This window comes from Saimiri boliviensis, chromosome 5 (assembly GCF_048565385.1).
Source record: "Saimiri boliviensis isolate mSaiBol1 chromosome 5, mSaiBol1.pri, whole genome shotgun sequence".
In the NCBI taxonomy this organism is placed as follows: Eukaryota; Metazoa; Chordata; class Mammalia; order Primates; family Cebidae; genus Saimiri; species Saimiri boliviensis.
In genome coordinates this window covers 3,863,802-3,886,711 of record NC_133453.1, presented here as the reverse complement: position 1 = coordinate 3,886,711, position 22,910 = coordinate 3,863,802, and the positions used below count along the sequence as shown (strand labels likewise).

At 51.5% G+C, this 22,910-nt stretch overlaps 1 protein-coding gene across 2 annotated transcripts in view; it reads left to right on the top strand.

The window, feature by feature from the left end:
- Positions 1-22,910, top strand: part of RAMP1 (receptor activity modifying protein 1) — a 54,202-nt gene that overhangs the window by 22,013 nt on the left and 9,279 nt on the right. The window contains exon 3 of one of the 2 annotated variants that reach the window (XM_074398779.1): positions 1,222-8,186. The exons of the other annotated variant lie outside the window; for it this stretch is intronic. Within the exon in view, the coding sequence (XP_074254880.1) occupies positions 1,222-1,411 (190 nt within the window). The 3' untranslated portion in view covers positions 1,412-8,186. Of the gene's footprint in view, positions 1-1,221; positions 8,187-22,910 lie in introns of those variants that run through there. 2 annotated transcript variants of the gene reach the window in all.

Genomic DNA, 22,910 nt, shown 5'->3' with positions numbered 1-22,910 from the left:
TTAACCCATGGTATAATGAAAGGCTGCTAAAACAATATTGTTTCAAAAACTTGGCTTGCTTTGTGTATGTGATGGTTGATTTGTGTAGACCTCGGGCCCAGCAGGCCGGCAGCATTCTTGAGGCAGAATTTCCTAACGCGCTGGGGAGGCCTTGCCATTGGCTGGGTGAGGCCCCACCCCCAGCATCAAGGATTATCCCCTGTACTTAAAGACAACTGATTATAGATGTTAACCACATCCCCCAAATACCCCTACAGTGACACCTAGATTAGTGTTTGAATAACTGGCCACCGCAGCCTGGCCAGGTTGACGCATAAAGCTGACCATCACACTGGATCCAGGGGCGGAGCTGAACTGTCTGACAGTTCAGACACCTGTCTGTTCCTCCTCCTCCTGGCCATTCCCATTTCTCATTCCTTTCACCCTGTTCCCACCCAATTCCTGCAGGCATCTTACCTTGTCAGATGTCTGCATCTTTGCTGGTACCCCGCTCTTTCTCATGCAAAGGGTGTGTGCTCACGGCACTCCTTCGCCCTTCGCTTTTCCTTCACTTAACCTGGAAATCTCTCCTTGTCAGTGCAGAGGGAGCCTCCTCCCTCATTTTTACAGCTGTATAGTCCTCCGCCGTGCAGAGTTTTTCAGCCATTTTCCTTCCAGCTGTGGCAGAAGCCAAGCAAGCAGAGGCCCGTCCGCTGTGCCAGCCTCTTCCCCCTTTGGCTGGCATCGACGTGAATGGCCTCTGCATCGTGTTTTCCCAGCACTGGAGCTGCCTGTTCAGAATAGATCCCCAGAAGTGGAATCGCAGGACCAAAGGTGAGAGCAGGCGGAGCGTGGTAGGCTCTGCCACGTCCCTCCAGAAGGCTGACAGGTCCCACCAGCAGCGTCAGGGATGCCCATTTCCCCAGACCCACCAACAGACTGTGTTGTCATACATTGGGATTGTCACTGTCTGATAAGTGAAAATCATGTCTCAGCAGCATGTGGATGTGCATTTCTGGACTTGGGGGTGAATCTGAACATCTTCCGTGTGCTCACAGGCCGTCTTGTATCTTTTCGGCAAACTGTTTGCATCTTTTCCTATTTTCTGTAGGGTCCTTTTTACAGAGTTCTTTGTGTGTTAGGGGAGAGGTTAGGCCTTCGTCTCTCATGTACATTAGATATTTTCTCCCGGTTTGCTGGTTGTTTTTCAGCTTTGTTTTTGGTGTTTTTGTTGCCACACAGTTTTTTCAATGGAGTCAAAACCAGGCATCTTTTGTCGCCTCGGGATCTGAGTCACGGCTGGGAAGCGCCTCCCCACGTTAAGGTGAAAGAGGGGTGTGCCACGTTTACCTCTAGCTTGTCGGTTCCACTGGTTCCATCCAAATCCTCGGTCCATCCAGAGCTGATTCCATTTACTCTGTGTATGGTGTGAACTGTGACTCAAATGTTAACTTTTTCCAGCGGGCTACCCAGCTGTCCCATGTATGCTCCTGGCGACCTGAGATGCCGCCTTTGTCATGTACTAAGCGTCCCTGTGCACTTGGCCCCTGCCTTAATAAATCGTCCGTTTCCCAAGCCTTCTTCATCCCCCCTGAGTCTCACACTGATTTGTTCTCCAGAACTGTCAGTGGGTCCTTACAGCTTACTGAATGTTTACCTAATTATCCCTTAACTTATTCCAAGAAACATGCTTACTGCAGCTGGTGTATATTGGGCATTTACTGCGAGCTGGGCTTTGTGTTGGGCATGTAACAGACACTGGCTTATTCGGGTCAGCAGCCTGGCCGGTCTGTCATTTACCAGGGGTTATCATCTCATTAAGCCGCAGCCCAGGTTTGCTGATGGAGGCATAATGTGATTTAGTGTATTAACTGGGGCTACAATCTAATTTGAGGAGGTATAGAGAACGTGGCAAATGTGTCATCGGGAACTCTCGTTTCCAGAGACCTTCCCGTGGGTGTAGAGGACGGAGAGCCAAGGCAGAAAGACAAGGGAAGAGCCTGGAGTGTCCTGGACTCCGCGACAAAATGTGGGTTTGATAAAGCCTTACGTCAGATTTCCTCACCCAGACAAGAAATGCTGAGTTGATTTAAGAGGGATGGGGACACGCCTATACCACCCCACCCTGTACAGCTTCAGGGTCTGAGTGCCATATTGGGCAGGGGAAAGATGTCCTGGGGAAGATGCCAGGGGGATGGGGCCACAGCCTGCCCGCAGTCACAGGGCCCCAGAGAACCTGATTTCACCTCCATGCCAGTTGCCATGCCTCCATCCCTCTGCCCTAAAGCTTCCAGGTTTGTAAATACTGACCATGGCAGGCTGAGGTCACCATAGCTTCAGTTACACAGCCCTGGGTTCCGGAGGCCCCGATCTCCTGGCCCTGTGAGCCTGAGGACCCACAGCTGCTACTGTGGATCTTGCTCTGCCCTGCTGACCCCGTGCTGGGTGACGATGGGGCCTCCCCCAGCCCAAGGAGCTGCCCAGAGGATAGGGCTCCGGGCCCCAGGGAGTGGGGCTGCAGGCCCGCATGGTGACAGAAGGACGTAGGGACAAATGACTGCTGTTGTACTGCGGCTCAGCATGGCCGGTGCCAGGCGTGACGCTCTGGGTCCACACAACGCAGAACGACGTGGATTTGGGTGCACCAGCGCCGCAGGGCCCTTCCCAGCCTGCCACATCTCCCTTCTGCTGCCTGCTAAAAGCTGTTTAACAACAGCTGCGTGTCTAAGGGGACTCACCTTCCCGTGAGTGACACAGACAAATGCGGGCGGCCAGCCTTTTGTGGGACGTGCACAGGAGTAAGTGGGGACTGAGACACACTCGTGCCAGCTCCTGGGTGCCAACCCAGCAGGCTTGCTTCCTCTATCAAAGCCGATGGGAAGGAGGCCCCCCGTGAGCCCTGCTTTACTTGGGACATTGACTAGAAGTAAATTAAGCAGGGCCGACTTTGTGTCTCCTGCTAAAAGAGTCAAGTCAGGAAATTCTTCAGAACTCAGCAGCAACTCAGGAACAGCTGCTTGTGTTTTGAACTTCAGCAGGAACTGAGAGGGAGGCATCTTCTGAAATCACGAGGGCGCTCTGGGCTGAGGGCACGGCATCCTCCTGGGCTGCTGAGCTCTGTGCCCCGAGAGGTCTCAGGATGGGCTGTTCACAGGGCCCTGCGGCCACCTGCCCCTTCGTGGAGACCTGGCACAGGAGCCCACCTGCCTCCCGGAGGCCCATCCTGTGCATCAGGAGCTCCCAGTGCAGTGTCTGGGGTTGCCTCCATGCCCTTGTGGGTTTGTTTATGGAGGTGTCTGCCCTGGAACTTGCTACCTGCCCATAAGCACTGCACCCTCTCTGTGCTCTGCCTGGTGGCTCTGGTGCCGCCATCCCCGTGTGTGCTGGTGGAATAGTGTAGGCTCCACAGGAAGGCTCTCGGGCACTGGGCAGGACACAGGCCAGTGCCCAGCACAGCCAGGTCTTAGAGGACCCAAAGGCGAGCACTGCCCAGGCCGAGGTCACCCTCCCTGCCCACCACCACACCATCTCTCCTGCCCACTGTCCTTCCTGCCCACCACCCACCCTGCCCTCTGCCACCCCATCTCCCCTGCTGGGACCCTCTGTGTGTGCCCACACCAAGCATGAAGCTAGTTCTTGTGAGGAAAGCCCTGGCCAGATGCCCGTCCCCCACCCTCTGCCCCCCTGTGCAGGGAAATCTCTCCAGGCATCTCCAGAGCACACCCCCCAGGGGCATGGAAACCCTGTTCCAGACCCCTGACCACCTGGGGCCTTCAGAAGTGCCAGCCAGCCGAGTGGGAAGTGCCAGGTCCTCGAACACTCCAGGCTGTGGCTTACAGAGGAGAAGGGGGGGGAGGAGGGGAGGAGGCGGCTATGCCAGGAAAGCCATCCAGCTCACACAGTGACACCAGGCTGGCTCCCCTGAGGACCCCACTCCTGCGCTCTGCACAGGCATCAGCTAGGGTGCCTGGTCCCCATGGGGAAGGGCTGTAGACACAGCCGTCCAGGGCTGGGCAGGGTGGGGCAGTAGTTGGGGATATGCTGGCCCTGCCCAGGCCGCCCTTTGGGGGCATCATTCCACCTTCCTCAAGTCTCCGTGGTGCGTGTGACCGTGGGTGTGCAGGATGCTCCTTCTGCTGCTGGGTTTCAGTGCCGGGGAAATAAGCTGGGGCCCAGAGCCCTCGGCAGCCGCCCCTGGAATTTGTTCAGGTCAGGGGTTGCCTCACGTAACATGGGAGCCTGCTCCATGGTGGGTTCTGATGGGGATCCCCAGAGGGTCTGATGACACCTGCCTGCTGGGCTGGGGGGCTCTGGGGTGGGGAGGAGGAGCCCCATTTTCCTTCTCAGAAAACTCTGGGAGAAATGCATCTGTGAGGACCGACGGCAGAGGAGCCTCATGTCGGGAGCTTGGAGGCTGGGGCTGGAGTGGGCGACTGCTGGCCTCACCCCTCCACACCCAGGGGCCGCCATGTCGTCCTCAGCACCTCTTTATCTGAAGTCTTCCGGGCTGGGGGAGGGCACAGATGGAGAGGCCTTCTCCAGACCCCGTGGTGACTTAGCGCTGGGCGTGGCACTGAGCCCACCGTGGCGTCTTTTCCATCAGGTGAACTGCCTGGTTTCACATCCTCCTGAGTTTGAGGAGGAAATCAGGCCTGTGCGTCAACATGAAAGGTCAGACGTGGGGTGACGCTAAGCAGATCCCGGCCGTGAGTGAAAGCGTGGGCAGGTGGAACGTGTCCGGCGGGGGGTGATTGTTGCAGCTCAGCGTCCACCCCTGCCTCGCCTCCCCTGCGGACACAGGCTGTGGCAGCCATGCCCCCAAAAGCCCTGGAACCATCCAGGCTGTGCAGACGGGACTTGGCTGTCCTGGGACACAGGCCAGGCTTGTGCACACGGAGGGTGGGAGAGACGACGAAGATGTGCTCTTGCGTTCGACGCCTCGGGGTGTGGGGAGGATGACAGGTGGAGGATGGAGATGTGCTTTCTCCTGCTGACCTTCACTCCAGCCCCCAGGCTGGGTCCTGGCGTCTCCCAGGATCTATGCATTCATCACTGAGATGGTAGACACCTCCTGGGCACAGGCAGGGCCAGCCACGTTCTTGGTCCCCTGTGGGAGGGCCTCCCGGGGGCGGTCGCACCTCACAGCCTTCCCGGCCTTCTCTGTGTGTAGTTCGAGGACACTGTCTTGGGGATGCCCCCTGGGACAGGCCAAGGGCTGAGTCCACTCTTGTTTCAGCTTCTTGTCTCGATCAAAAAATGGAGAATTAGGGCCGGGCACGGTGGCTCAAGCCTGTAATCCCAGCACTTTGGGAGGCCGAGGCGGGTGGATCACGAGGTCGAGAGATCGAGACCAACCTGGTCAACATGGTGAAACCCCGTCTCTACTAAAAATACAAAAAATTAGCTGGGCATGGTGGCGCGTGCCTGTAATCCCAGCTACTCAGGAGGCTGAGGCAGGAGAATTGCCTGAGCCCAGGAGGCGGAGGTTGCGGTGAGCCGAGATCGCGCCATTGCACTCCAGCCTGGGTAACGAGAGCGAAACTCCGTCTCAAAAAAAAAAAAAAAAAAAAAAATGGAGAATTCGCTTTCTCAAAGAGAAACTGAGTTTGCCCTCACTGCCCATCCAGGCCGTGGAGGTTGCCTCACTCTAGGGCAGGAAGGCCACGTTGGCACGCTGTGGTTCCTTACTCCTGCTCGAGTGAAAGCCATGTCCTGGTTTTTGCTACTGTAAATGACGGAGCCGGGCGTGGTGGCTGACGCCTGTACTCCCAGCACATTGGGAGGCCAAGGCATGTGGGTCACTTGAGCCTAGGGGTACGAGACCACCTGGGCAACATGGCGAAACCCCGTATCTCCAAAAAATATAAAAAGTAGCTGAGTGTAGTGGGCGCACCTGTAGTCCTAGTTACTGAGGAGACTGAGGTGGGAGGATCGCCTGAGCCCAGGAGGTTGAGGCTGCAGTGAGCCGTGGTCATGCCACTGCATTCCAGCCCGGGTGACAGAGCGAGACCCTGACTGAAGTAAACAAATAAATGGCAATACTGTAAGAACTTGTGTACATATGCCCTTTGTTTTTTTAAAAAATAATTTTGTTGGCCGGGTGCGGTGGCTCAAGCCTGTAATCCCAGCACTTTGGGAGGCCGAGGCGGGTGGATCACGAGGTTGAAAGATCGAGACCATCCTGGTCAACATGGTGAAACCCCGTCTCTACTAAAAATACAAAAAAACTAGCTGGGCGTGGTGGTGCATGCCTGTAATCCCAGCTACTCAGGAGGCTGAGGCAGGAGAATTGCCTGAACCCAGGAGGCGGAGGTTGCGGTGAGCCGAGATCGCGCCATTGCACTCCAGCCTGAGTAACAAGAGCGAAACTCCGTCTCAAAAATAATAATAATAATAATAATTTTGTTATTAAACATTCCTCAGAGAAATGACTCCTGCAAGTGAGCTTACTGTAGCATGTCCCATGAACATTCTGTGGCTTTTGTTTTTTGGGTTTTTTTGGGTTTTTTTGAGGCGGAGTCCTGCTCTGTTGCTCAGGCTGGAGTGCAGTGGCACGATCTTGGCTCACTGCAAACTCCACCTCCTGAGTTCAAGCAATTCTCCTGCCTGAGCCTCCCAAGTATCTGGGATTAGATGCATGTGCCACCATGCCCATCTAGTTTTTTGTATTTTTAGTAGAGATGAGGTTCACCATGTTGGCCAGGCTGGTCTCGAACTCCTGACCTCAGGTGATCTACCCACCACAGCCTCCCAGAGTGCTGGGTTACAGGTTTGAGCCACCGCGCCCGGCCCATTCTGTGGTTCTTGATAGGTTTTGCCAGTTGCTCCTCTAAAGAATTTTATTAATGTATAATTCTATCAGCAACATATGAAAATGCTTATTTCCTCATAGGTTTATGAGTATTGAGTTTGTAGAGATTTTATTTTTGCAGGTCAAAAGGAGGTTTCCTCTTTGGTTTTAATTTGCATGTTTTTGGCAATTAGGAAAGTTGAACTAACCTCTGACCGTTATTTGGAATTTGTTTCTTCTCAAGTGCAAGTTATGTCACCAGTGACCTTTCCTATTTGTCCTGTGAGTCACTGTGCTCTCTTCCTTTCTTGAAGACAATTTTTTAGAGCAGTTTTAGGTTCACAGCAAAATTAAGAGGAAGGTACAGAGATTTCCCGTATGCCCACTGGAGAGATTTTTAATCTTCTTTTACAGCTTTTTTTTTTTTTTTTTTGAGACAGAGTCTCATTCTCTTGCCCAGGCTGGAGTGCAGAGGGCATGATCTTGGCTCACTGCAACCTCTGCCTCCTGGGTTCAAGCAATTCCCCTGCCTCAGCCCCCTGAGTAGCTGGGACTACAGGCACACGCCACCACGCCCAGCTAATTTTTTGTATTTTTAGTAGACGGGGTTTTACCACGTTGACCAGGTTGGTCTCAGATGCCTGACCTCAAGCGATCCATCTGCCTCTGCCTCCCAAAGTGCTGGGATTACAGGCATGAGCCACTTTGCCCAGTCACAGATTCTTGAAGAATATATTAACTGTTTGTCATTGTGCTCTATGTATTTTCTCGTTTCATTTGTGTTTCTTTTGATGTTCATTTTCCATATTGTAGTGAATTAGCTGATCTGTGAACACATGAATGCTCCGATTCGCTCCTCGTGAGGCTGTGACCCTGGGTTCTCCGCACAGCCCTGACTGTCCACAGACTCAGCTGTCTCAACTGTGAGAGTCATGTGGCCACAAGATTATGTTCTGTGTCTTTGTAGTTGTTCTGTGTATTGAAATATTTATGTTCTTAACACAGTGAATGGACAGAAATGTATTTCCTTCCCACCTCAATTATCCTGACAGAATTTATTAAATAATGTCACCAACCCTCATTGCTTTGTAATGCTTAATTTAACACATAATACCTTCTTATATGTATTAGAGTCTATTTGAAATAATTTTTACTTATATTTTGGGGTTTTACCACATCATTTAAATTACCACAACTTTACAATATTTCCTACAATTTAGAAGGCCTCTCCTACTGTGTTTCGTTTTCATTATATTTTACACTCTTTTGCATGCTTTGATATATTTTCTGCTTATTTTTCCAAAAGAACTTAAGAATCATTTTGCTAAATTGCATAAAAAGTCATTGCAGCCCCGACCTCCTGGGCTCAAGCAATCCTCCCACCTCAGCCTCCCAAATAGCTGGAACTACAGGCATGTGCCACCATACCCAGCTTTTTTTTTTTTTTTTTTTTTTTTAATAGAGACGAAGTCTTCCCATGTTACCCAGGCTGGTCTTGAATTCTGGGCTCAAGCAATCCTTCCGCCTCAGACTCCCAAAGCTCTGGGATTACAGGCATGAGGCACAATACATGGTCTGTGCTTTTCTTTACAGGATTTTGAATCAACCAACTGGGGAAACCCTGCCACCTTTCCCTTGGGAGAGCCCAGAGGGGACCTCCATTTACCCTGAGGGTGATCAACTGGCCTAGTTTGAAGGGTTGTTACCTGATACTGCTTTTTAGGAAATAGTAGGAAAACTACCCTGGACCACAGGAACCACGCGTGCGGTGCCACGTGGGGCCACCTGCAGGAAGCCCACTGGCTGCATCCCTACTTCAGTGCCATGAGCCTCTGTGGCCTCCCCAGTCAAAGGAGTATAGAGATTGATGAATGAGGAAGCTCCAGATTTTCCTTTGTTTCCTTAATCAGTTTTAAGGGTTAGGATCACATTTGCCTAATGGAGTAGATACACTAGCTGACCATTGGAATCAGGGTGGGAATTTTTTTTTTTTTTTTTTTGAGATAGAGTCTCACTCTGTCACCCAGGCTGGAGTCCAGTGGTGCAATCTTGGCTCACTCCAACCTCCACCTCCTGGGGTCAAGCAATCCTCCTGCCTAAGCCTCCTGAGTAGCTGGGAGTACAGGTGTGCACCACCACAACTGGCTAATTTTTGTATTTTTGGTAGAAACAGCGTTTCACCAGATTGCCCAGGCTGGTCTTGAACTCCTGGACTCAAGTGGTCCACCAATGTCAGCCTCCTAAAATGCTGGGACTACAGGCATGAGCCACTGTGCCCAGCCGGAAATAATTTGTGATGTGAGAATTACTTATTCCTTAGAAGTCTAAATGAATTCATCACTAAAACCATCAGACCTCAGTAATTTTGGGGATTTTCTTCTCCAGTTACTTCCTCCACTATTGATTGATTTTGGCTTTTGAGTTCTTGTTTTAATGGTTGTCTTCATCTGTGTTTATTTGGTCTGTGTCCTTAAGATTTCCCAATTAACTAAAACATGATCAGAGTCCTTCTTCCGTGTTTCCCATCCCATAGACTCAAGTTTACGCCTCTGTTTTTGTTTTTTCTGTGTTTTTCTTCTTCCCCCTTTTTTCTTTGTTTAGATGCCGCTTCATTCATCAAAAGGAATTGAGAAGGCCCACTTTTAACTGAATTGAACATGCCCATTCTTGCAGTCTTTAGAAAATAGGCTACGTTTTGCATCGCAGTGTCGTCTCTAAATTTTTTTGCTTTAACTTTTATAATTCACTTTCCCTTTTCCCTTTTTAAAAATTGCTTCTTTCCTAAGATATCATTTAGACACTTTAATTCATCATTTTTTTCTCACTTTTCTGGAGAAAACAAACATAACAAAGGCATTTAAGGGACCGTCCTCATTCCTCACGCTCTATAGATTTTGATGTCAGTTTTTTTCTTTGCATTTTCTTAATAGACAGTTATTGTCTTCTTGACTTTCTTCTTAAGACAATTTTTCCTTAGATAAGTATATTTTAAGATACACTATTTATATTTCTGTTTGTTCCTAATCTCTTTTTTTTTTTCTTTTTTGCCACAGGGAGGAAATGTGGCATGGATCATTTCTGCGTTTATATTTTTATGGAGATTTTGTGATTCGTACATGATGACTTTTTGTGAACATACCATGAATACTTGAAAAAGAATAAATTCTCTGTTCATTCCATTTAATCCCCACCAAAGCAACCACTGATTTTTCGTTGTTTTGTTCTTCAGCTCCTTTGTGTGTTACTGAATTTCTTATGTGTTGATAATGAAGTATCTAATTTTTCTAATCATATTTTTATCATTTCTACTTCCCTTTCCTAGGAGCTATTTGCATGCATGTTTTGCTCTGTCTTTTTTTTTTTTTTTTTTTTTTTTTTTTGAGACGGAGTTTCACTCTTGTTACCCAGGCTGGAGTGCAATGGCGCAATCTCGGCTCACCGCAACCTCCGCCTCCTGGGTTCAGGCAGTTCTCCTGCCTCAGCCTCCTGAGTAGCTGGGATTACAGGCACGTGCCACCATGCCCAGCTACTTTTTCGTATTTTTAGTAGAGACGGGGTTTCACCATGTTGACCAGGATGGTCTCGATCTCTCGACCTTGTGATCCACCTGCCTCGGCCTCCCCAAGTGCTGGGATTACAGGCTTGAGCCACCGCGCCCGGCCATTGCTCTGTCTTTACGGCAGTTAGATTCCATGGAATTATCCTGCCGTCGCCACACCTCTCATCCTGGTACCTCTCCTCAGCACATGTAATTGCGTTTGCTCTCAATTATGTTTTGCTTCATGTTAACACCGAAATCCCAGGGTTTCAAGCCCTTGAAGCTTACTGATAATGCTTTTAGTCTTATGTTTGTTTTAATTACCTCTCTTGCACACAGCTGATTGCTGGATTATATTTTTTCACCTGGAGAGTGTCAAGCTTTTTAACAAAGGAAATCACATTATATTTTTTCAATGCATTCCAATTTTTGTCTTCTTAATTAACACCATGTGTTTCTTCTTTCTTTTCTTTTCTTTTTTTTAAGACAGACTGGAGTGCATTGGTATGATCATGGCTCACTGCAGCCTCAACCTCTTGGGCTCAAATGATCCTCCCACTTCAGCCTCCCAAGCAGCAGGAACTACAAGCTTGCACCACCACACCTGGCTAATTTTTTCTATGTTTTGTGGAAATGGGGTTTCACCATGTTGCCCAGCTAGTCTTGAACTCCTGGACTCAAGTAGTCATCCCATGTTGGCCTCTTAAAGTGCTTGGATTACAGGCATGAGCCACCGTGCCCAGCCTGTGTTTTCTCTTTTATTATTATTAAAATATTGGCAGGCTATTTTTCATTCAACTGGCCACGAAATGTGAAGCAAACAGATATTCTTGTATTTATTTTCTCACATTGTCCAACCACATGCTTTGGCCTCCCCTGTGTGAGAAGACAGGAATCTCTGGGGTTTTGGCTTCTCTCTCTCTCTCTCTCTCTCTCTCTCGCTCTCGCTCTCGCTCTCGCTCTCGCTCTCGCTCTCTCTCTCTCCCCCCCTCCCCCCCTCCCCCTTTCTCTCCCCCCTCCCCCTTTCTCTCCCCCCTCCCCCTTTCTCTCCCCCCCTCCCCCTTTCTCTCCCTCCCTCCCCTCTTTCTTCTCCTCACTGATTGCAATTAATGTTCTAAAACCTACTTTATCCTTTCTATCTTCTGTGTAATTTGGTTTTAATTTTTAGGCTGTGTTTTTCTGACAGTTGCACTATTTGCATACTTTTATCAGTAATAACCTTTGCTCTGATAGGGCTCTTGTCTACTTATCTTTGCAAATAGGCTGTTAATTCAAGAGTGTCTTCTTTTCAGCATCGTCATTCCCTTTTATATGTTACCTTTTAAATTCAGGCGATTATTTCAAGTAGGTCCTAGAAATAAGCCATGTAATTACTACATTCTCAGAATTCAACAATTTCTAAGGAGCTCTCTGCCGTCTTTTGAACATGAGTGACAGCTTGACAAGATAATAAATCTCCAAGGAGCAACCCTGTTCTGTGAAGTTCCTGTAGCTGTTGTTCCTTTGTCTCTGGGTGTTTGGGATGTCATCAGAGAAGGCAGAAGGGGTTGTGATTTATGTACATTTTTAAAATCTGACCTCCTCCCTCCTGCAGTGGTTGCTTGCGGTATTCTTTTTAAGCATTTTGTACAAACCTGTTTTGCTGATGGCCTTGGCGGGCCTCTCTCCAGGCCCGGACGCTTACATTCATTCCCCCATAGCTGAGGTTTCTGGACCTGGTTCGCACCCTCCTCCGGCCCCTCTGGCCTCCGTTGTAATTCTTTTTGCCTTTTTTTTTTTTTTTTTTTTTTTGGAGACGGAGTTTCGCTCTTGTTACCCAGGCTGGAGTGCAATGGCACGATCTCGGCTCACCGCAACCTCCGCCTCCTGGGTTCAGGCAATTCTCCTGCCTCAGCCTCCCGAGTAGCTGGGATTACAGGCACGCGCCACCATGCCCAGCTAATTTTTGTATTTTTAGTAGAGATGGGGTTTCACCATGTTGACCAGGATGGTCTCGATCTCTCGACCTCGAGATCCACCCGCCTCGGCCTCCCAAAGTGCTGGGATTACAGGCTTGAGCCACCGCGCCCGGCCAACCTTCTTTCACTTCTTTGTCATATCTTGCACTGTTTCCACCTGTCCATGTTACATCCTCTTTCCAGATATATTTTTCCAGAGAATCGGTTTTTATTTTCTGCAATACAAATTCTGCTTTTTACTCTTTCTAAAGTACTTTCAGCTGGGTGCGGTGACTCACACCTATAATCCCAGCACTTTCGGAGGTCAAAGCAGGTGGACCACTTGAGGTCAGGAGTTCGAGACCAGCCTGGGCAACATGGTGAAACCCTGTCTCTACTAAAAATACAAAAATCAGTCGGGCATGGTGGCATGCGCCTATAGTCCCAGCTACTCAGGAGACTGGGGCAGGAGAATTGCTTAAACCTGGGAAGCCGAGGTTGCAGTGAGCCAGGATCACACCACTACACTCCAGCCTGGGTGACAGGAGTGAAACTCCATCTCAAAAATAAAAATAATTTCTTTCTTTTTTTTTTTTTTTTTTTTGAGACAGTCTCTTTCTGTCACCCAGGCTGGAATGCAGTGGCATGATCTTGGCTCAAGGTTCATGTGATTCTTGTGCCTCAGCCTCCCTAGTAGCTGGGACTACAGGTGCATGCCACGATGTCCAGCTAATTTTTTGTATTTTTAGTAGAGACCAGGTTTCGCCATGTTGCCCAGGCTGGTCTTGAACTCCTGACCTCAAGTGATGCGCCTGCTTCAGCCTCCCAAAGTGCTAGGATTACAGGTGTGAGCCACCTGCCCAGCCTAAAGTACTTTATAATTAAGATATTGTAATTGAAACTAATTATACTGCAGTGAATTCAAGTTTCCTTTATCCCCAAGCCTAATGGACATATTAACCCACCTGTTTACAGGGAGGCCAGATTTCTGCCACTGTGGGAAGGAGACAGGGGAGCTGGAGGCAGTGCTGGGGTGGGAGGTAGTCCAAGGCGAGGCTGTCTGTGGAAGGGCAGCTTGCAGGCAGTATGTCCTCAGACCTAGGACAGCCAGGACCACCAGGGAATGTTGCTCACAGGCAGCACCAGCGCCTGAATCCTCCGCCCCAGATAGACCTGGCTGGGGGGTGAGACCCCGCTGCCACTCCTCCATCCCAGAAGCCAGGCGGCGCTGAGGCTCTGTGGGTCCCCACCACACTTACTTCATGGCACCCTCATCGTGCTGGTGCCCTGGGGCAGTTCCAAGGCCCAGGCTGTGTCCAGGGCAGCTTCTGAATTGTGGAGAGGCCCCTTGACAGCTGGAACCTTCTCCCTTGCTGGGGTGTGGGTGGCTCCCTGTGGGGCATGAACACGTGTCACAAACACACTGGGGACAGGTGTTCACAGGAGTGAGACAAAGCTTGCCAGCCCCGGGAATCAGGGGAGTCTGTTCCTACTCCTGTCTGGTTGCAGTTCTCCTTGGACAAGTCCGGTGGAAGCACCTTGGCAGCAGGGAACCCTTCAGAGCCAGACACCTGATTCAGCTCAGCAGCCATTTGCTGAGCACTTGGGCACGTGGCCAATGGTACCACCAAGGACCCAGTGGGACAGGACCTCCCCCTCCCTCCTGGAGCCCCTCACCCTCCCTTGAGGTCAGCCCTGTGGTGGGGATTGTAGAGCGAGTCAGGACGCGACTGGAAGCCACGTGTTGCCTGCCTGTGTGAGGCTCCCATCCAGAGGTGGGTGGTGCCAGTCACATGCCCACTCTGCGCTGCGCAAAGGGGTCTTGTTGGGGGCCATGGGCTCCCATCAGAGAGCGGCATGGCGGTGGCCCTCTGAGGGGGTTCGAATCACGCTGCTGCTGTGAGCGGGGGATGACTGAACCCATTTTAAAGGTGAAAACACTGAGGCTCCATAACTCCTAACTCCTCAAAGACCCCCCCAGTGAACACTCCACAGTGGGATATTCCCTGGCCTGGCCCTTTCCCCACACTCAGTGTGCCCTGAGCTCCCAATGAGGGGAGATTGAGGCAGGAGGGCAGGAGTGGCAAGGCAGCCGCCCTGATGGAGGCGGCCGGTTGGTGGGATGCGTGAACAGGGGCCCGCGTGGTGCCGGGCACCGGTGAGTAGGCAGGGGCGGATGGTTGAAGGCTCGGGAAGGCCAGTGCGAGGCCCTGCAGAGTCCAGTGGCATCAGGGAGACAGAGTTTCTTGCACAGGGAAGGCGGAGAGTGCTTTGGGCTGCTGGCCTGGCACTGCAACCCCGACGAGTAGATGGGAAAGCAGAGCCCGTCCAGCCACCAGGCCGGCATGGCTTCACAAGGACAATGCCCCCAGGGTGTTTGCATCCAAATATAGCATCCCGGCTGTCATGCCTAATCCTGGGACTTGGACACATGTCACAGCCATGTCCCTGTAAGGTGGGAACGCTGGGGCCTGGGCAGGGCTGACCGTGGTCTTAGCCCCACCCCACCCAGCTGGACAGCTAGACCTGGGTGTCCCCACAGGGGTCCCAGGACACCTCCCAGGGGTTGTAGTGAGCCCTCAGGGTCACATGCACCTGGCCCACAGTGGGCACAGCTTGGCGATCTGCCAGCATTCCCTGAGGCTCGGACCCCGGGATGCAATGCACCCCCTGCTCAGGCCCAGAAGCAGCTGGCATAGGACAGACTGTGACTTTGCCTGGGATGCCCGCTGCATTTTAAAACTTTACTTCCTCTAGCAGCCCCAGGAGCCGGGGCACTGCCCAGGCCTGTTCCCAGAGGAGGCATTGTGCCCACCCGCCCCCGGTGGCTGCTCTGTGGGGAGCCTGGCTTGGCAGCTCCCAGGCTGTGTCTGGTGCCAGACCTGGCTGCACTGGAGCCAGGGATGGATTTAGAAACCTCTTGCTTCCTCCCAGCATGGGCAGAGGCACCCACATTACTCCCCGGCCCAGCGGGGGCTGCAGTAACAGGAGAGGGGGAGGGAGAGGAAGCCAGGCCCAGGGAGGGCCTGCAGGGAGGAGGCCAAGCAGTCCCCGGCAGACAGACCCCTGGAGCGCTCCCCACTCTACACTGCCACCTCAGGGACCTCTCCGTCACCTGGGCAAGCGCCCTTGGCTGTAAGGAGGGGATAAGAACACCTGCTCTGGGGTGCTATGAGGAGTACTGTCACCCAGGGAAACAGGTCTTAGTATTTTCTTAGACTTTTTTTTTTTTTTTTGAGGCAGGGTCCCACTCTGCCGCCTAGGCTGGAGTGCAGTTGCATGATCTTAGCTCACTGCAGCCTTGACTTCCTGGGCTCAAGCAATCCTCCTGCCTCAGCCTCCTAAGTAGCCAGGTCTACAGGCTCATGCCACCACTCCTGGCTGGTTTTTTTTTTTTTTTTTGAGACGGAGTTTCGCTCTCGTTACCCAGGCTGGAGTGCAATGGCGCAATCTTGGCTCACCGCAACCTCCGCCTCCTGGGTTCAAGCAATTTCTCTGCCTCAGCCTCCCAACTAGCTGGGACTACAGACACACACTACCATGTCCAGCTAATTTTTGTATTTTTAGTAGAGACGGGGTTTCACCTTGTTGACCAGGATGGTCTTGATCTCTTGACCTCATGATCCACCCGCCTCAGCCTCCCAAAGTGCTGGGATTACGGGCGTGAGCCACCACGCCCGGCCTCCTGGCCGATTTTTTAAATTTTGTATAGTGATGGGGGAGCCTTGCTGTATTGCCCAGACTGGTCTGGAACTCCTGGGCTCAAGTGATCCTCCTGCTTTGGCCTCTCAAAAGTGCTGGGGTTGCACCCAGACTCTTAGACTTCCGGACGGCAGAGGGGCCAGGGCTTTAACTGTCCTGGGGGTGTGGTGTGCTCTCCGCGGGAGTGGTGGGGTCACCGACCCTAGCTTCTTTTACATGCCTGCAGCTCACTGGATGCTCCCCTGTGGCACTCTTAGCTATCATGGGGTGTCCATCCGTCCAAGCAGACCCCAGAGCCCAGTGTACAACCACGGGCCCCGCCTGGGCCTCAGCCTCCCTCCCGGGAATGGGAGAACCAGCTTCACTTTGGCCAGGAAAGAGGGAGACGGAAAGGGCAGACGACCTGAGAGGGGACAGAAGCCCGAGGCCCCAGGGGGTCCCCGGTCTGCCTCCCCTGCTCCGTGTGGAGAGAGGGCGGGGCATGTTCTCTGGCTTTATCAGCATGCTCTCAGTTCACCCCGAGTGTCGCAGGAGGAGCTGTGGTCACAGCGGTGAACACACCGGCCCGTGTCCATCTGTCATCCTCCTGTGTTCTTGAACCGTCCCACGATTCTCCGCGGCGCGTCACTCCTGTTGTTCCCTTTCCTACCAGAGAGACCTCGGGCGTCCTGTTCAGCACGTGCCGAGTCAGTGGGGAGGCGCCGCGTTTAGCTGCCAACTACGGTGTGGAATGGAATCGGCTTCCGTGATTCGGTGGAGTATTTGCAAGAAGCCTGTGGTGAAGCTTTTTGTTTACAGATCCAAGAGTCTTAGTGGAAACCTCAGAAGCATATGCTCACAGATGCTGTAATTCTTTTTTTTTTTTTTTTTTTTTTTTTTTTTTTTTTTTTTTGAGATGGAGTCTCACTCTGTCTCCCAGGCTAGAGTGCAGTGATGCAATCACGGCTCACTGCAACCTCCACCTCCCAGGTTCAAGTGATTCTCCTACCCCAGCCTCCTGAGTAGCTGGGAATACAGGCATGCACCACCACACTCAGCTAATTTTTGTATTTTTAGTAGAGACAGGGTTTCACCATGCTGGGCTGGTCTCGAACTTCTGACCTCAGGTGATCCACCCATCCTGGCCTCCCACAGTGCTGGGATTACAAGCATGAGCCGCTGCACCTGGCCAGTTGCTGTAATTCTTTGGAGGGGGTTGGAGTTGGCATTTCCCTTGTGCTCTTGGGAAAATGGCTTTGCTAAGATGTCAGAAGTCCCTGTTATACAACCTAAGTAGATAAACCGTAGTCGGAACTTGAAAATTCCTGTTGAATGTATTCATATGCAAGCAATAACATTCATTTCAAAGCATTCCTGTCTCAGCAATGTGGTAGGTCAAATATGCAGGCATCCCTGGACTGGCGCAGGGGCATAGGGACTTTGAACGCTTGGCCTTTTCCCTGGTTTGATTGGGTACTCTCTGACCAGCCTGATTTAGGGAAGGTTTGATTTAGGGAAGGTTTGACACGTGCTGCAAGTCCCAGGGTATGGGAGCAGCCGTCCCGCCGGTAGGAGTTCCAGGTGTGCACAGCTGGCTCAGAGCCCGCTGGCCCAGCACACATTTCCCAGGCCAGTCACAGTGTACTGAAGTGTTTTTCATCAAACAGTTCACAAGACTTCCTTATACATTTCCCCAGTGTCAAGAAAAACAAAAGGTGCCCTGTTCTCTGCTGCCTCCTGCAGCGCTGGACAGAAGCGAGGCAGGAAGCCAGGCTCCCCAGCTCACACACGCGTGGGCTTTCGCAGCCCCGGGGCTTGGGCCGAGGCCTCTTCAAGACAAGCTGGCCCTGCGCTTGCTCCACACCTGACACACACCAGGCCAGGCCAGGCAGAGGAAGTGGCCAGCCGCTCCCTGCTTTGGAAAGTTCCCGTTACTCACGAAATCTCGGGTAGGAACCCTGACACCAAAAGCGGAAACCACAAAGGAGAGGGCAGCCCTGACCACCTACACGGAAAGTCAGCCTGCGCCCCGCTCCAGTCCTAAATGGGATGCATGCTGCTGCTTCGAGAGATTTTTATCACATTCAGAAAATAGCCTCTTTGTGTGTTTTCAAGATTGTGGCTTTTTTTTTAATATCAGAAACAAATGTTGAGTTTTATCAAATGCCTTCTCAATGTGTATTACTACGATGGTAGGTATTTTTTTCCCACAGTGTGTTGAAGTGTGAGTTTGTAGTAACAGGTTTAATGTATTCCTAAGATCAGCCCTCCTTTTAAAAAAATGTGCCCTATGGCTAGAAGAAATGTGTGAGCACTGGATAGAGGACTTCAGTGTCTATTTATAGGTGGCAGTTAAGGGTGTCTGTTCCGTCCGTGTGCGCATGCATTGAGACACATGGCATGCCATCTCTAGAGGGTTGGGACTAGGATTTGTTCACTTTTTTAAACGAACTGCGAAGCTGGACATCTTTTTCTTTCACATTAAGAATCTGCAGTGGCTCATGACTCACACCTGTAATCCCAGCACTCAGGGAGGCGGAGGTGGGAGAACCACATGAGCTCAGGAGTTTGAGACCAGCCTGAGCAATATAGTGAGAGCCCTGGCCAGGCGTGGTGGCTCACACCTGTAATCCTTGCACTTCGGGAGGCTGAGGAGGGCAAATCATGAGGTCAGGAGTTCAAGAGCAGCCTGGCCAACATGGTGAAACCCCGTCTCTACTAAACACACACACACACACACACACACACACACACACAAAAATATATATATATATATAGTCAGACCCCATCTCAATTAAAAAGAAAAAAAGAATTTGAAAGAACTGTTGGGATCTAGTGCCTGTTGATACAGCAATTCCTTAATAACATTTTCCATTTTTCTTCTTGGATTTCTTCTTTTTAACTCAATATTTGATAGTTTATAATTTCCCAAGAAGTGTCCCAATTCACCAAGGATTTTCCAATTTTTAACAAACTTTTTTATTACATATTAATCTCTTATACTTTTTCTTTTGTTTGTTTATTTTAGGACAGTATCTGGTTCTGTCACCAGGCTAGAGTGCAGTGGCGCGATCTTGGCTCCCTGCAGCCTCTGCCTCCTGGGTTCAAGGGATTCTCATGCCTCAGCCACCCAAGTAACTGAGACTACAAGTGTGTGCCACCGTGCCTGGCTAATTTTGGTATTTTCAGCAGAGACAGGTTTCCCAATGCTGCCCAGGCTTGTCTTGAACTCCTGGCCTCAAGTGATCCGCCTGCCTCTGCCTCCCAAAGTGCTAGAATTACAGGTGTGAGCCAACGTGCCTGGCCGGCCCTCTTATTCGTTTTCTAATCTTTTCCTATCTGTGGTTTTGTATAGTGGTATTTTCTCTGCTTTTTTTTTTTTTTTTTTTGTAGATTAAACTATCCATAAATTTATCTATTTTATTGTAGCCATTTTCCCAAAGAATCAGCTATTGCATTTACATATCCATTTTATTGTTTTTTAACATACCAATAAATATTGGCTCTTAATAATTATTGATGGACAAATTATTTGCCATTTGGAGAGATTTATTTTGTTCTTTTTAAAAAATATCTTGATTTGGGGCCAGGCGCGGTGGCTCAAGCCTGTAATCCCAGCACTTTGGGAGGCCGAGGCGGGCGGATCACAAGGTCAAGAGATCGAGACCATCCTGGTCAACATGGTGAAACCCCGTCTCTACTAAAAATACAAAAAATTAGTTGGGCATGGTGGCGCGTGCCTGTAATCCCAGCTACTCAGGAGGCTGAGGCAGGAGAATTGCCTGAACCCAGGGGGCGGAGGTTGCGGTGAGCCGAGATCGCGCCATTGCACTCCAGCCTGGGTAACAAGAGCGAAACTCCGTCTCACAAAAAAAAAAAAAAAAAATCTTGATTTGGATACTTATTTTATTTTCATTTATTTTTGTTTAATAAGATAATTTACAACTATTAATTTTTCTCAGAATTCACTTTTGGCCATTTTCTATAAATGTTTACATGTAGTATTGCCATTCCTGTTTTCTTAATATTTTGTCACTGAATTTTTAAATTCTCCTGTGACTTCAAAATTATATAAATGACTTTTCATTTCTAGGAATTCCATTGTTTTAAGTTTATCCCTTTTTTAAAGCTAATTTTTAGGTTTCAATATTGTAGCCAAAGAATATTGGCTTATGATTTATACCCTGGGGGTTTGATGAGTCTCTTTCCGCTGCCTAAAACGGATCCAGGGGCCTTTGGAAAGCTGGCTGAGTCTCTGCAGAGTGGAACCTTTACCATACAGTCACTGCATCGATTTATTAACATTATTTTTCATCATCATTTTATGCTACTTTTTATCTGCCTTGCCTGGGGAGGTGCATTCAGGTCTCCCATGTGTCTTGCGTTCCTGGTAGCTTTGTGCTGTCTGTGTGCTATCGCACGGTGCTGAGGCTGTCCTGGGTAGAGTGTCCCCCTCGGCCCCGCTGGTGGCCTTTCTCACCACCCGGGCCGGGTCTGCTGGGAAGCCTGCACCCCCGCTCACCTTCTGTCTGCGTCTCCCAGGTACATCCCTCTCACAGTCTTCCTTCAGCCTTTGTTTCACTTGGCCTTGGAGGTGGCCGCTGTGAACAAAGTGGGATTTTTGCTCTCGCCCTCCCTGGCCTGGTGGTGCCCTGCAGTCTGGTTGGTGAGGCCAACAGTGGGTGAATAATCACCTGAATTCATAGGCAGGCACAAAGCAACACACATCTATGAAGGAAAACCCCACTTTGCTGGGGGAGCCAAATATGACTGAAGCATCCAGAAAGGCCTCTTTGAGGACATGACATTTAAGTGAAGGGTGAGCATAGGTGGCCTTGTGAAGATGAGGCTACGAGCTTTCCAAGTAAAAGGAACAGCGTGTGCAAAGGTCCAGAGGCGGAATGCTGGCCACTGTGGCTAGAATGTGGCCAGCAGGAGGGAGGGGACCCAGTTGAACGAGCCACACAGAGGCTTCTGAATCCAGGACAGGTGCATTGGTGAGCACTGAAGGTGTGTCGCAGGGGTGGGGAGGTATGGATGGTGGGCTAGGGCAGGGGCCAGGGTGTGGAGTATGGCCTGGAGAGCCCGTGATGGCTGAGCCCAGCATGCGGAGTGGAGAGTGGTGAAGGTTTTAGTGCCTGCCCCTCACTAAAGTGGGGGAGGCAGGAGAAGGGGTGCATAGATGCCAAGCCCCCACACACTTACTGCAGAAAGGTGGAAGCTAGCATGTGAGTTGCAATAACCCACCCACCAGGACAAGTCACTTCTGCCCCCTCCTGGGCACAGTGACGGGGCCTCAGGAGGGGAGGGCACCCTTGAGGGAAAGGGGAGCCGTGATAGCTGAGGGGGTGAACATGGCATGGGGGCCCTGAGTCACACGTGTTGATAGCCAGAAGTGAACGGTCCAGGCTTCAGGTGGGGGAGGGAGAATGGGGAAGTCGCAGACGCAACCCAAGGCCAAGAAAGAAGGAGCACTTCAAGGGGGATGCCTTTCCTCTCCCGGGGTGGGGAAGGGCAGAGGGGAGGTCTTCAGTGAGTGAGGATGCCCCACTGCCACTAGAGTGAGGCTGGAGGGGCCTGGAGCTACGGTGAGGTGGAGGAGGGAGAGGCTGGGAGGGATGAGGAGGAGCTGGGAGGAGGAGGGAGGGATCAGGAGGTGGAGGAGGGGCTGGGAGGAAGAGGGAGGGATCGGGAGGAGGAGGAGGAGGGGCTGGGAGGAGGTGGGAGGGATCGGGAGGTGGAGGAGGGGCTGGGAGGAGGAAGGAGGGATCGGGAGGTGGAGGAGGGGCTGGGAGGAGGAGGGAGGGATCGGGAGGTGGAGGAGGGGCTGGGAGGAGGAGGGAGGGATCGGGAGGTGGAGGAGGGGCTGGGAGGAAGAGGGAGGGATCGGGAGGAGGAGGAGGAGGGGCTGGGAGGAGGTGGGAGGGATCGGGAGGTGGAGGAGGGGCTGGGAGGAGGAGGGAGGGATCGGGAGGTGGAGGAGGGGCTGGGAGGAGGAGGGAGGGATCGGGAGGTGGAGGAGGGGCTGGGAGGAGGAGGGAGGGATTGGGAGGTGGAGGAGGGGCTGGGAGGAGGAGGGAGGGATCGGGAGGTGGAGGAGGGGCTGGGAGGAGGAGGGAGGGATCAGAAGGTGGAGGAGGGGCTGGGAGGAGGAGGGAGGGATCGGGAGGAGGAGGAGGGGCTGGGAGGAGGAGGGAGGGATCGGGAGGAGGAGGAGGGGCTGGGAGGAGGAGGGAGGGATCAGGAGGAGGAGGAAGGGCTGGGAGGAGGTGGGAGGGATCAGGAGGTGGAGGAGGGGCTGGGAGGAGGAGGGAGGGGCCTGGAGGAGAGTGGCATCAGGAGGAGGAGGAGGGGCCAGAAGGATGGGGAGGTGGAGGAGGGAATGGGAGGATCAGGAGGATGCAGAACTCCCCACAGAGGGTGTTGGGGGGAACACAGCAAGAAAGAAAGTGGGGTCTTTTCCCCAGGGCCCACCTGGCACCCCCACTCACCCTCCCACAGGGCCCCTTCCTGCCTCAGCGTTGGATCACTCGGGGCCCCCAATTCCACACAGGAAGCCACTGAGACTGGAAAGAGGCCCAACGCCCTGTCCCCGCTCCCTATCTGCACTGCACATGTCCCCCACGAGCCACTGTCACCAGAGGGTCCCAGCTCCTCCTGCACATCAGAGCTCTCTGGTGGGATGGCCCACACCGCCCCAGACACCAGGCACAGTGGCTGCAGATGCAGGGATGTCAACATCTAGTTTCCTGTGGGCCTTCCTGCTAAAATGAGCTTTTAAATATAATCATAAAAATTATGTATGCTCAAGATAGAAAACCCAGAAAAATCCAAAAAGTTTAGAGTCCTATTACCATTCTGGTAGGGATCACCCCCTTAACATTCTGGTGTGGCTCCCTTCCCACGTGGACCATTTTACCCCAGTCCAGACTGTTTATGGTATCTGCTCTAATTCACTGCTGCTTTTCAAAAATTATTTAGCATA